Source organism: Geotrypetes seraphini, chromosome 4 (assembly GCF_902459505.1).
Source record: "Geotrypetes seraphini chromosome 4, aGeoSer1.1, whole genome shotgun sequence".
NCBI lineage: Eukaryota > Metazoa > Chordata > Amphibia > Gymnophiona > Dermophiidae > Geotrypetes > Geotrypetes seraphini.
The window spans coordinates 198,699,374-198,711,512 of NC_047087.1; the positions used below are offsets into that span (position 1 = coordinate 198,699,374).

At 42.9% G+C, this 12,139-nt stretch overlaps 1 protein-coding gene across 5 annotated transcripts in view; it reads right to left on the reverse strand.

Annotated features, from left to right (window-relative positions):
- Positions 1-12,139, reverse strand: part of UNC5B (unc-5 netrin receptor B) — a 387,265-nt gene that overhangs the window by 66,947 nt on the left and 308,179 nt on the right. For all 5 annotated transcript variants that reach the window (XM_033941792.1, XM_033941793.1, XM_033941790.1 and 2 more), the window contains exon 5: positions 11,946-12,126. In XM_033941792.1, the coding sequence (XP_033797683.1) occupies positions 11,946-12,126 (181 nt within the window). The remainder of the gene's footprint in view (positions 1-11,945; positions 12,127-12,139) is intronic.

Sequence of the window (12,139 nt, forward strand, 5' to 3'; positions counted from 1 at the left end):
GGTGTCAGTACAACAGGAAAGATAACTTTTGGAGATAGTTGGAGAACTCTCTCACAATCATACAGGCACAGATATACAGATTCAAATATTTTAAGTCACATCTCCAGGCCAATTAGATTGCCTCTGAACATAAGAATTGCCATACTGGGACAGGCTGAAGGTCCATCAAGCCCAGTATCCTGTTCCCAACAGTAGCTAATCCAGGTCCAAGTACCTGGTAAAATCCTAAGTAAAACAGATTTTATATTCTTCACCCTAAAAATAAACAAGCCCATCTTAACAATAGCTTATGGACTTTTCTTTTAGCAAATTATCCAAACCATTTTTAAACCTTGCTAAGCTAACTGCATTTACCACATTCTCTGGCAATAAATTCCAGATTTTAATTATGTTTATTAAAAAAAATCTTTATATACCACTTAAATTACAATTGAGATGAAAGCTGTTTACATGTTGAGTGAAGAAATATTTTCTCTGATTTGTTTTAAATTGACTATTTAGTAGCTTCATTGCATGCCTCCCTGATCCTTGTATTTTTGGAAAGAGTGAACAAGCAATTCATGTCCACCCGTTCTACTCCAGTCAGTATTTTATAGAACTATATCATATCTCTCTTAGCCATCTCTTCTCCAAGCTGAACAGCCCTAGCCTTTCCTCATAAGGAAATCATTCAATCCCCTTTATCATTTTTGTTGCCCTTCTCTGTACCTATTCTGCTATATCTGTTTTGAGATGCGGTGACCAGAATTACACACAAAATTCAAGGTGTGGTTGAATCATGGAGTGATACAAAGACATTATATTATTGTTTATTCTCAGTTTTGTTCTCCGTTGCTTTTCTAATAATCTATTTGCTTTCTTCGCTGCTGCTTCTGCACACAGTGGAGGGTTTCAACATCTCACCAACAATGACATCTAAATCTTTTTTTGCTCAAGACAGAAAAATCTGCAGGCAAAGTCATGGCAACTGTCTTCTGGGATGATGAAGGATTTTTTGCTTCTAAAGTTCAGGCCACTCAAGACAGCCATAACCGGGGCGAGTTATGCCAACACAACGATCACTTTGTGGGAGTCAATCAAGGAGAAAAGACGAGGCAAGCTCACAGCAGGCGTGCTGCTTCTTCACGACAATGCACTGGTGCACGTCACAACAATCACAGGCTGCCATCCGAGAATGTGGGTTTCAGCAGCTGAACCATCCACCTTGACCTGTCTTCTTCAGATTATTTCCTGTTCTAAGTTTGGAAGAAATCTCTTCATGGACAGCAGTTTTCAAGTGATGAAGATGGCAAGGAAGCTGTGGCGACCTGTTTTGAAGGTCAAACAGAAGAATTCTTTTCAAAGGGGTTAAAGTCATTGCAGGAAAAGTGGATGAAGTGTATGGAGCTATCAGGGGGACTGTATTGAAAAATAAAACAAAATTTTTTAAAAAAAGTATTTTCTTTCCCACAGAGGTAGATAAATTATTGAATACCCCTCGTATATACAGGGCTTTGCCACTTGTGGGAGATAACCCCAGTTCAGTATGACTGCCATGGGATAGGAGATGGAACTGCTGCTGCTGTTTAGCACATCCATGTTTTAATATGATGGAACTAAAAGCTAGGGATGGGATCAGTGGTATAGCGAGGGTGAGTGGCGCCCAGGGAGTTGCCCCCTCTGCTGCGTGCACGCATGCCCTTTCCCTTCCTCGTTTCTCTTTAATTTTCCCAGCGCAAACAGCTTGATGAATTTGCTGTCTGCGTTGGTGCTGGCAATCCCTCTGACATCACTTCTTGGTGCGCAGGACCCAGAAGTGACGTCAGAGAGAGAGAGCTGACAACAACGCGGGCAGTAAGTTTGTGATCTGCTCGCACCGGGAAAATTAAAGAGGTATGGGGGAAGGGAAGGGGTATAAGTGTGCGGCAGGGGGGGAGGGGTGGGGGAAGGGAAGGAGCATGGAGGGCAGAGAGGAGTATAGGTGCCGGTACCCCAAGATGGCGCTCGAGGCGGGCCCCCCCCTTGCAAGAAGAACTTAATTTGGATAGATTCGCTAAAATGCTTTCTTTTTAAAGATGCATTCGACAACTAATAAAATTAAATTTGGTCTACAACCCTGAAATTTGGATTAGATCAGGCGCTTCAATTGTGCCCTGGCTTTTAAACTCTCTGATACGCACTGCTCTCCTCTTCCCTATTGTTTTTTCCTTACTTGTCTTCTTTACTATTTTTAAATTTGTATTTCCTTCCCTTCCCATTCCTTCTGTATCTCATTTGTCGTATCAGTCACATTTATATAGTTTGTTTCCCTTTGATAACTGTAATTTAATATTTTAATATTTTGTACATCGCTTAGAATTTGGAATAAGCGATTAATCAAATACTTAATAAACTTGGAAACTTGGAAACTACACCACCGGATGGGATTACTACTGCTTCTGCACTGTGGCTTCCTTCTCGTCTTTCTTCTGTTTTTGTTGTGAGCCAAAGCCAGCACTAAACCTCGCCCAAAGAGAAGGATCTGCCAATGCTACGGTGCCTCTTTAGCCTGTGTCAAGAAAAGCTCAGCGAGTTACTGATCGAATGCAACTTGCTCTTCACAACCACATCTAAACTAAACTAAAACTTAGTTTTGTACACCGGGTCATCAATCAATTTGGAGCTTGACTCGGTTAACATTAAGAATAGAGTAAATACAAGAGAACAGAACAAAATAAATCTAATTTGGAAAAAGTAGAATAATTCATTTCCAAAATGTCTGGCAAACAGGACTGTCTTCAGAGCCTTCCTGAAAGATAAGAAGGGGCCTAAACTTCTTAGTGAGAGTGGCAAGTTATTCCAAAGCTCGGTTCGTTTGTAGGAGAAAGAATCAGCTGTTTCACTGGCTATTTCCAGGTTCTGGCTCAAAAGTGCCATCTTTGCTTTCTGGTTCTTGTTTACCATTTCTGCGATTTTCGTTGCTTGTTACTGCCCTTCCCCACCCCTTCCCCACTGACCACTCTCTGCTGCTACCAAAGTGTGGGTACTCTGTTATACAGCAGAACTGCTGTTTAACCAGATTGTGCTGCGGTGGCCAGTACTATTTAATCAGGCAAGGAGCCTTTTTAACCCGGTTCAATCATTTCAAATACGCACTATCTGTTTAAAATGGAAAATTTACAGACGTTACAGAAATACAACATAATCTTATGCAAACTTCACAGTCAAAGAACATAAGAACACTAGCATTGCCATACTGGTTCAGACTGAAGGTCCATGAAACCCAGTATCTTATTATAGCAGAAGTGGAAACGGTTCAAAGAAGAGTGACCAAAATGATAAAGGAGATGGAATGCCTCTCATATGAGGAAAGGCTAAAGAGATTAGGGCTTGTCAGCTTGGAAAAGAGATGGCTGAGGGGGGCTAAGATCGAGATCTACAAAATCTTGAGTGGTTTAGAAGAGGTAAAAGTGAATTGATTTTTTTTACTCATTCAAAAAGTACAAAGACTAGGGGACGCCTAATGAAGTTACCTGGAGATACTTTTAAAACAAATAGGAGTACATATTTTTCACTCAATGAATATGCTTAGTGATTAATTAAACTCATGGCTGAATTTTAAAATGGTTTCGACAAATTCCTGAAGGAAAAGTCCATAGTCTGCTATTGGGACAGACATGGGGGAAGCCAGTACTTGCCCTTGGATTGGTAGCATGGAATGTTGCTACTATTTGGGTTTCTGCCAAGTACTTGTGACCTAGCCTGGCCACTGTTGGAAATAGAATATTGGGCTAGATCAGGGATCTCAAAGTCCCTCCTTGAGGGCCGAAATCCAATCAGGTTTTCCCCAATGAATATATATTGAAAGCAGTGCATGCACATAGATCTCATGCATATTCATTGGGGAAATCCTGAAAACCCGACTGGATTGCGGCCTTCAAGGAGGGACTTTGATGGGCTAGATGGACCATTGGTCTGACCCAGTATGGCTATTTTTATGTTCTTACGTAGGTCCCCCCCCTCTTTTATTGAATATTGGCCCATTGTGGGTTTCCTTTGTTGGTTGCTTTACCCCCCAAATCGGTTGTTTGCAAATCACTGTTTTTTTAAATGAACTTTGAGGCGTGATATAAAATAGGCTTTGTGTGTCCTAACACAGAATATTCCCATGCATAAGGCCAATTTTTACCATGGCTATAAAATAGGTCTTTTTCTTTTTTAAATTTCTGACAGATTAATTTTTCCATTTAGGAGGTATTAATGCTTTTGTCTACTAGTTAGCTTACATATTTTTCTCCAGGATACCCCAGACACACGACCCTGCCCCATTCCACCCTGCCCCGTCCAGTTCTGCCTCCATTCCCACCCTGTTCTACCCCAAGCCCCGCCTCCACAAAGCATCCTCTCTTCTTCTGGACGAGTTCCAGCCACGTCTGGAAGGCCTGGAGCATGCACAGATGTGTATAATGCCAGGTTTTGGAAAGTTCATCCAGGAGCCCAGACAGTCCTTGAAAAAGAGTACATGTCCGGGTTTTCGCAGACATCTGGCAACCCTACTTACACGCCCATTCCCCAAGCATGCCATGCCCCCTCGAAAAAGAAATACTGCGTGGTTAGCACACACAAAAGGGAAAATTACCCCATGGTGCTTTAGCATATCCTGCAGTACACCTTTTTGGGTATGCAAAGCCCACATTAGGGCTTAGTGCGCTTTGGTAGGAGAGCTCTTTTGTTTCTGTTTTAGGTTAGTGTGTGATTGTATTTTGGTATTAGGATTGCCTATGTTAAAATTTTGGAAAAGTGAACCTTAACAAGGGAGTGCCCCTTATTACTATTATATTTTGACAGCAGTGTATTAACAATGTTGCCTATAAATGGGAAAGCTACCATGAAGTACCTAAGAGCTCTCCAGGACCTAGAGGGCTGTCAATCACAGCCGCGGCAGTTCAGGTTTCTGGCCTTTCACATCTGTTTCCCCTGTGCTTCTACTGGTGATGGAACAATGCCAGAAAAAAAGAGGAGACTGATGAGTGGTACTGGAAGCTGAGACCACCCTTGGCTGCAATTAACCTTCAAGACATTACCGGTTAGTTTTCTTATGATTTTTCTAATGAAATTAGATTACTACTGGGCAGCATTCAACTGCTCAATAACAGCTCATACAAGGCTTTCAAAGCTCAACTATAGTGTAAAGAGTACATCAACAGTGTTATTTTAAAATTCTGAAAAAAAATTAGAAAATATTTGTGTTCTTTCAACATTCTCCAAAAAAATCATCCCACAGCAGCAAACTTTTGCTAGATTCTCTGGCATATTCAACATCTTTTGTATTTTCAGATTCTAGCTGGCACTTCAGGTACCTACACTTCACAAAGTACAGTAGTCCCTTTACTAAGCTGTAGCAAAAGGTGAACTTAGCTGGCCCTCATACAGGTCTTTCCCGTGTGCCAATGCCATTTTTACAGCAGCCATAAAATGGCCTGTTTTTACTTTTTTTTTTTTGTATTAATAGCCATGCACTAATGTTTGCCATTAGCACGCAGCCATTTTTTAAAATTACCACATGAGCATTTACTGCCACCTATTTTGTAGGCAGTAAAGGTCTGATTCTAAAAAACATAATCCCGGCGTCAAGTTTACTAAAATTTTGATGAAACGCTAATCATAAATTCTAGGCGTTTTATAATTTTTAAAAAAGGGGGAAACACTTAACAGACTAAGTACAGACTGGACGATACTTGACAAACATGAAAATATAAGGAAAATAGGGGGAAACTACAATTTAAAAGAAAAGAAGACATAAAGGGTAAAAAACAGAAGGGAGGCTAGGGAGATCAGATTATTAAACAACCCAGGCGGACACTAAACCTATTCAGCATTCATATGCATCTTGGAAGAGGAAGCATTTTAGATTTCCCTTAAATTTATCTAAGTTTTGTTCAGCCCTAATATGAGGCGGTAAAGAGTTCCAAACTGTGGGGCACGTAGTTGCAAATGAAGAAGCCCGACGTGTACTAATAATTTTCAAAGACGGTATGTAAAGGAGATGTTGAGAAGAAGATTTTAAGGCTCTAGGAGGATCATGTGGAATGAGGAGCTTATGAATGAGGGCAGGTTCTACTGCCATCTAAAGGACCAATCGGGATGCACTTAAAAAAAACAAAATCGATGGGGGGAAGGACATAAGAACATAAGAATTGCCGCTGCTGGGTCAGACCAGTGGTCCATTGTGCCCAGCAGTCCGCTCACACGGTGGCCCTCTGGTCAAATACCAGCGCCCTGAGACTAGCCCTACCTGCATACGTTTTGGTTCAGCAGGAACTTGTCTATCTTTATCTTGAATCCCTTGAGGGTGTTTTCCCCTATGACAGACTCCGGAAGAGCGTTCCAGTTTTCTACCACTCTCTGGGTGAAGAAGAACTTCCTTATGTTCAAACAGAATCTATCCCCTTTTAATTTTAGAGAGTGCCCTCTCGTTCTCCCTACCTTGGAGAGGGTGAACAACCTGTCCTTATCTACTAAGTCTATTCCCTTCAGTACCTTGAATGTTTCGATCATGTCCCCTCTCAATCTCCTCTGCTCAAGGGAGAAGAGGCTCAGTTTCTCTAATCTTTCGCTGTACGGCAAGTCCTCCAGCCCCTTAACCATCTTAGTCGCTCTTCTCTGGACCCTTTCGAGTAGTACCGTATCCTTCTACATGTACGTCGACCAGTGCTGGACGCAGTACTCCAGGTGAGGGCACACCATGGCCCCGTACAGCGGCATGATAACCTTCTCCGATCTGTTCGTGATCCCCTTCTTTATCATTCCTAGCATTCTGTTCGCCTTTTTCACCGCCGCCCACATTGTGTGGACGGCTTCATCGACTTATTGATCAGAACTCTCAAGTCTCTTTCCTGGGAGATCTCTCCAAGTACCACCCTGGACATCCTGTATTCATGCATGTAGGCATTGTTCGCGCATACGGAGATGTCTAGGCACGTCTATGGACGCCTAAGGCCAGCATAGGCATGGTTTATGCCAGAAGTGGCCTTAGGCGTCTGTAGATGTGCCTAAATGTTTCTCATAGGCACACATCAGATGCCTTAAATATAAGCCTGTAAAACGCTGGCCTACATTTAAGGCATCTGTAGAAGAAAATAGATACAATTCTGGAAACGGCGCCTACCGGTGATTAATATGTGATAGGCACCCATTTTGCAGCCACATAATGCGGTAGGCGCCGTTTCCAGAATCAGGCCCTAAGGGCTCACTGCGCTAGCCATTAAGCACACAGTACTGTAGATGTGCCCATTCTCCACCCATGACATACCTCCTGTTAAAAAAAAAAGAAATATTTTTAGTGCGTAGTTAATGCATGCACGTGCTGAAGTTCCTTCAGGATGTCTGAGTGCATCCCACAGTACTCCATTTTTAGATGCAATAGGCATGTGTTAGTACCTAACAAACTTAGGCCCCCCTTTATGAAGCTGTGTTAAGGACTTTTATTGCGAGTAGCTGAGGTAAAAACTCCCGGCGCTCACAGGAAACTTACCCCCTCCTTTACAAAGCCATGCTAGCGTTTTTAGCGCCAGCCACAGCGGTAAGAATTCTGATGCTCATAGAATTCCTATGAGCGTTGGCGGTCTTACCACCACGGCTGGTGCGAAAAACGCTAGCGGGGCTTTGTAAAGGAGGGGGTTAATAAAAGGGCTCCTAAATCAACAAATTGTCCGTAAAAATGTTCCGAAAACTCTCAAGCAAACCTTGGAATTTCCTTGAAACTATGTACATGAAACTATGGAATGTCATGTACACAAATAGCCTGAATTGATTGGCAACCTTGGACACGGTGATCTGAACAAAAACTACCACTCAGTCCAGGCGTCTCCATCATGTTCTAAGCGTGTGAGTCATTCAATTACTTTTGAGAAGAGATGCTGCGTTTAGTTTATTACAATGAGACGTGCAATAAATACACTAGACAAGGTATCGGAAGCAAAGAGCTCTGCTTTGCTCCAGTCACCTTTCTCTTAGGGCATTAGAGGATGTAAATTAATCAGAGCAGCTTCCAATAACACATTAATAAAGTCCTTCTTTATCGCCTGCAGGAGGTGTCTGATTTATGGACTCTGGAGTGCTCTTCTCCAAGTGTATCATTTGTGTGCTGTTAACTTACATGAGCTGTTTGTGTCAGAAGCCAAAATGAGAAGCGGTAGACGGGCATGAGTAGAGACGGCAGATGTAAAACAGCAAAACTCTCTCACTGGCTCTGATTCACGCTCACGAAACCTATGATTTGCTGCTCTCAAGAACTCTTAACTCTTCCTCTTTAGATAGCAGCTTTTGGTCTCAAACCAGGCACCACTTTCCCCTCCCTGCAAACACCATCACTCCAGTGGATTTGCATGAGGGGCTAGGACACTGTCCTGTTTTCTCTCCCAAGGCTACCACTTAAAGCTTTTAACTGGCGGCAGCACAACCTGTCTACTACAGCTCAGTGACCTCACAGAGGATTTGCAGTGAGGAAGCATGAGTCTGCTCAGCATCCATGGGCCAGTGATACAAAGGACAAGGTCTATTGCAGATGTCTCTTCTTACAGGGTTGGGGGCTGACCATGTCCCTTCCTAGCTATCATGCTGCAAGAAACAGCTTGTAATGCAACAAAAAGTCCTCCTATAGGCAACTAGTGCACTGGGAGTTCATAACCAAAATTATTAATGAATAAATATGATAATAATTAATTAAATTAAATGTGTGAAGGATCCTCAGTTTACACAACTCACAATCAGGACAAGCCTGTAATGTGGAGTTGAGAGAGTATAACCCAACAAGGTTTTTCAATAGTGTAATATCCCTGGACCCGTGGAGGGGCATAATCAAAAGGGATGTCTAAGTCCGTTTTCGTCTAAGTCACAAGTCGTCCAAAGTAAAAAACAACCTAGGTTACATTTTCGAAAAATACGTCCAAAATTTTTTTTGTTTCGAAAATCATCTAACTATACATCCTGCTAATCTGATAGTCCAAGCCGCTAAATCGTCCATCTTTATACCACATTTTTGTCCAAGTCAAAAACGCCTAGAACAAGCCCTGATGAACGTGGGAGGGATCTGCAAAGTGATGGACTGAACACCCAGACATGGCACCTCAATAGTGAGGTACCTTACTGCTGTGAACTTCACAAAAAGGGTGCCATGTCTTCTCCTCACTACAGCTCACTTATAGGTCATGGTGAGCCCACCCAAACCACCTCCAGAATCCCCTAGACCCACTTATCTACCACCCTAATAGCTCTTATGGCTGCAGGAGCCACTTATATGCCAGTAAAAAAGGGTTTTGGGGGTGTATAGGGGAGTGCACATGTTTAAGTATCAATGCAGTGATTACAGGGGCTTATGGGCATGGGTCCTCCTCTCCATGAGTCCCTAACCCACCCCCAAGATGGCTTAAGCCACCTCTATGCTGGACGACTAGGCTTTCCTATATCAGGCTGCCAGGTGATGATGGTCTGGAGGCTGAATTTTAAAGGTATGATTAATATTTTTATAGAGGGGGGAGTCGGTGATCACTGGGATTGTGTGTGGGGGGTCTGTTTTATGTGTTCACAGTGCTTATCTGGTGACTTTAGGTGGGTTTTTGTGACTTAGACCATGTTTTAAATGGTCTAAGTCACAATGTCAAAGTTCCGTCGATCCTGGACTGTATAACTTTCGGTTATACATGCTTTACGACTAAGTCTAATCCGGCCCACGTCCCGCCCAACTCCCACCCTCGACACTCCTCCTGAAACGCCCCATTTAGCTTTGGTCATTCAGCGGCACTATGAAGGCCTAGGTCGTTTAGAAATACGTCCCAAACCTGTTTTTATTATCGGCACTTGGACGTATTTGGACAATGTTCGTCCAAGTGCCAACTTAGGCTGGTTTTTGGACGTTTTTCTCTTTCGATTATGAGCCCCATAGTGAATTGTGTGAAAAATGTACAAAAAACACACAAACAATAATTATACATCAATTATGATCTCTCCAGTGTACTATGTGCAATAAAAATTGCTACAAGATCCAAATCAATGGTGTTAAACTTTCAAAAATATGTCCTCCTCCGATGTTGAAAAGAGCGTATGAGATGTGATCTCCCAGTGCACTAGTTGCCTATAGGAGGAATTTTTGTTGCATTATTTGCTTTTTCCTTGGTATTGGGTCGGTTTTTTTGTGCAAGAAAGAGCTTGACATGCCTTTCACTGCCCTATAGTAACAGGGAACATACAACGTTTACAGATTCTCAGTTTTCCCTGCAATTCTACATTAACATGGAGAGAGAGCATGCCTTAATTCCAGTTGGCCATAAATACTTTAGGGGTGTGCAGGCCAAAAATATTCACTTTGTTTAGTTTCTCCCGTTGTTTAATGGGGATTTTTAAATTTTGGGCCTGGACTTTGTAACTGGCGCCATCGTCGGCGACCGCTTTGAAAGTGGCTGCCGATCGCGTGTCAGAATACAGGTACAGAATCGCGTTTCCAGTACAGGTAGGCAGCAGAAATATAGGCAAGGGTTTCCTGGCCTACATTTCCGGCACCTACCTAGGATGTACATCACATTATTCTTGTATTTTCCCATAGCATAATCTTTTGTCAACCGCATTGAACTAAGGGTTATGCGGTCTAGAAATTCGCTGTTATGTTATGTGAATCGCGCCTCCATAAGCACTTTAGGCCACCTAACGCTCTTCCAGCATTAGCCACACCCACAGTGGCATTAGGCAGCCTAAAGCACATAAGGAGGCATGATTTTGGTGCCAATTTTTTATGCGCCTTGAAACTTAGTTCAAAATATCATTCCAACCGCATTTTTTACTGAATTGGGTGCCTACCGGCGCCTATAAATTCACCGCTGGAAAGAGAACTCAGGCCTTTTTTTCTTTTCAGAGGAGGCATTGTTAACAATAGCATGCATTACTGCGCAATCAGTGCACACAATGGGATAGATCAGGGGCGGGCAACTCCGGTCCTCAAGGGCCGGAATCCAATAGGGTTTTCAGGATTTCCCCAATGAATATGCATGAGATCTATTTGCATGCACTGCTTTCAATGCATATTCATTGGGGAAATTCTGAAAACCCGACTGGATTCCGGCCATCGAGGACTAGAGTTGCCCATGTCTGGGCTAGGTTCAGTACATGGCGCCCAAAAATTAGAACACTCATTATAGAATAGAACTGAGTGCCAATTTCAGAGCCCAAATTTGAACTCTAGGAACTACACCTGCTGAAATTAGAAGTAATTTCCGGTGACCATAGAGCAGGGGTGTCAAAGTCCCTCCTCGAGGGCCACAATCCAGTCGGGTTTTCAGGATTTCCCCAATGAATATGCATAAGATCTATTTGCATGCACTGCTTTCATTGTATGCTAATAGATCTCATACATATTCATTGGGGGAATCCTGAAAACCTGACTGGATTGCAGCCCTCGAGGAGGGACTTTGACACCCCTGCCATAGAGCAATATAAAGGCATTATAACATTTTCATCTTTGTTTTCCATTCCTTTCCTGATAATTCCCTAACATTCTATTTTGCTTTCTTAGCTGCCACCGCACACCGAGCTGAGGGTTTCCAACGTATCCTCAGCGATGACACCTAGATCCTTTCCCCTGAGCAGTGACATCACGCAGCTAGAGTTCGTGTTCCTCTTTCCCACCTGCATCACTTTGAGAGAGGCCAAGATACTACCACAAAACAGTGACAGCTTTACCCATCACTGAGTTTGTTGAGGAGTTCACGGGCCATGACATTTACAGATGTCAGTTCTCTGCTTGCTGCTTCAGGACAATGAGTGTCACTGGAAGGAGTGCAATAAGCCAGCCCGCAGAGCTACTGAATGGAGGGAAGAGTGGCACAGAGGAACAGCTTTTGCAGTCTCTTTAATGCTTATGTGCTCCTTAATGACTTGTGCCTGCTCTGTGGATGAGATTGTTGCTGCAAGCGACAGACAAGCAATGTGATAATTACCATATACGATGACAGTGGCTGTTGTGCTCCTGCGTTTAGCGACAATATTCTTGGACACACAGGTGTAATTGGCCGTATCAGAGAGGCGAGCCTGCTTGATGATTAGGTTATGGTCAATGGTTATAAGGAAGTTGGAATCTTGGACTGGGTCTAGAACATCCTCATTCTTCAGCCACTCCACCTGATAAAGAAAG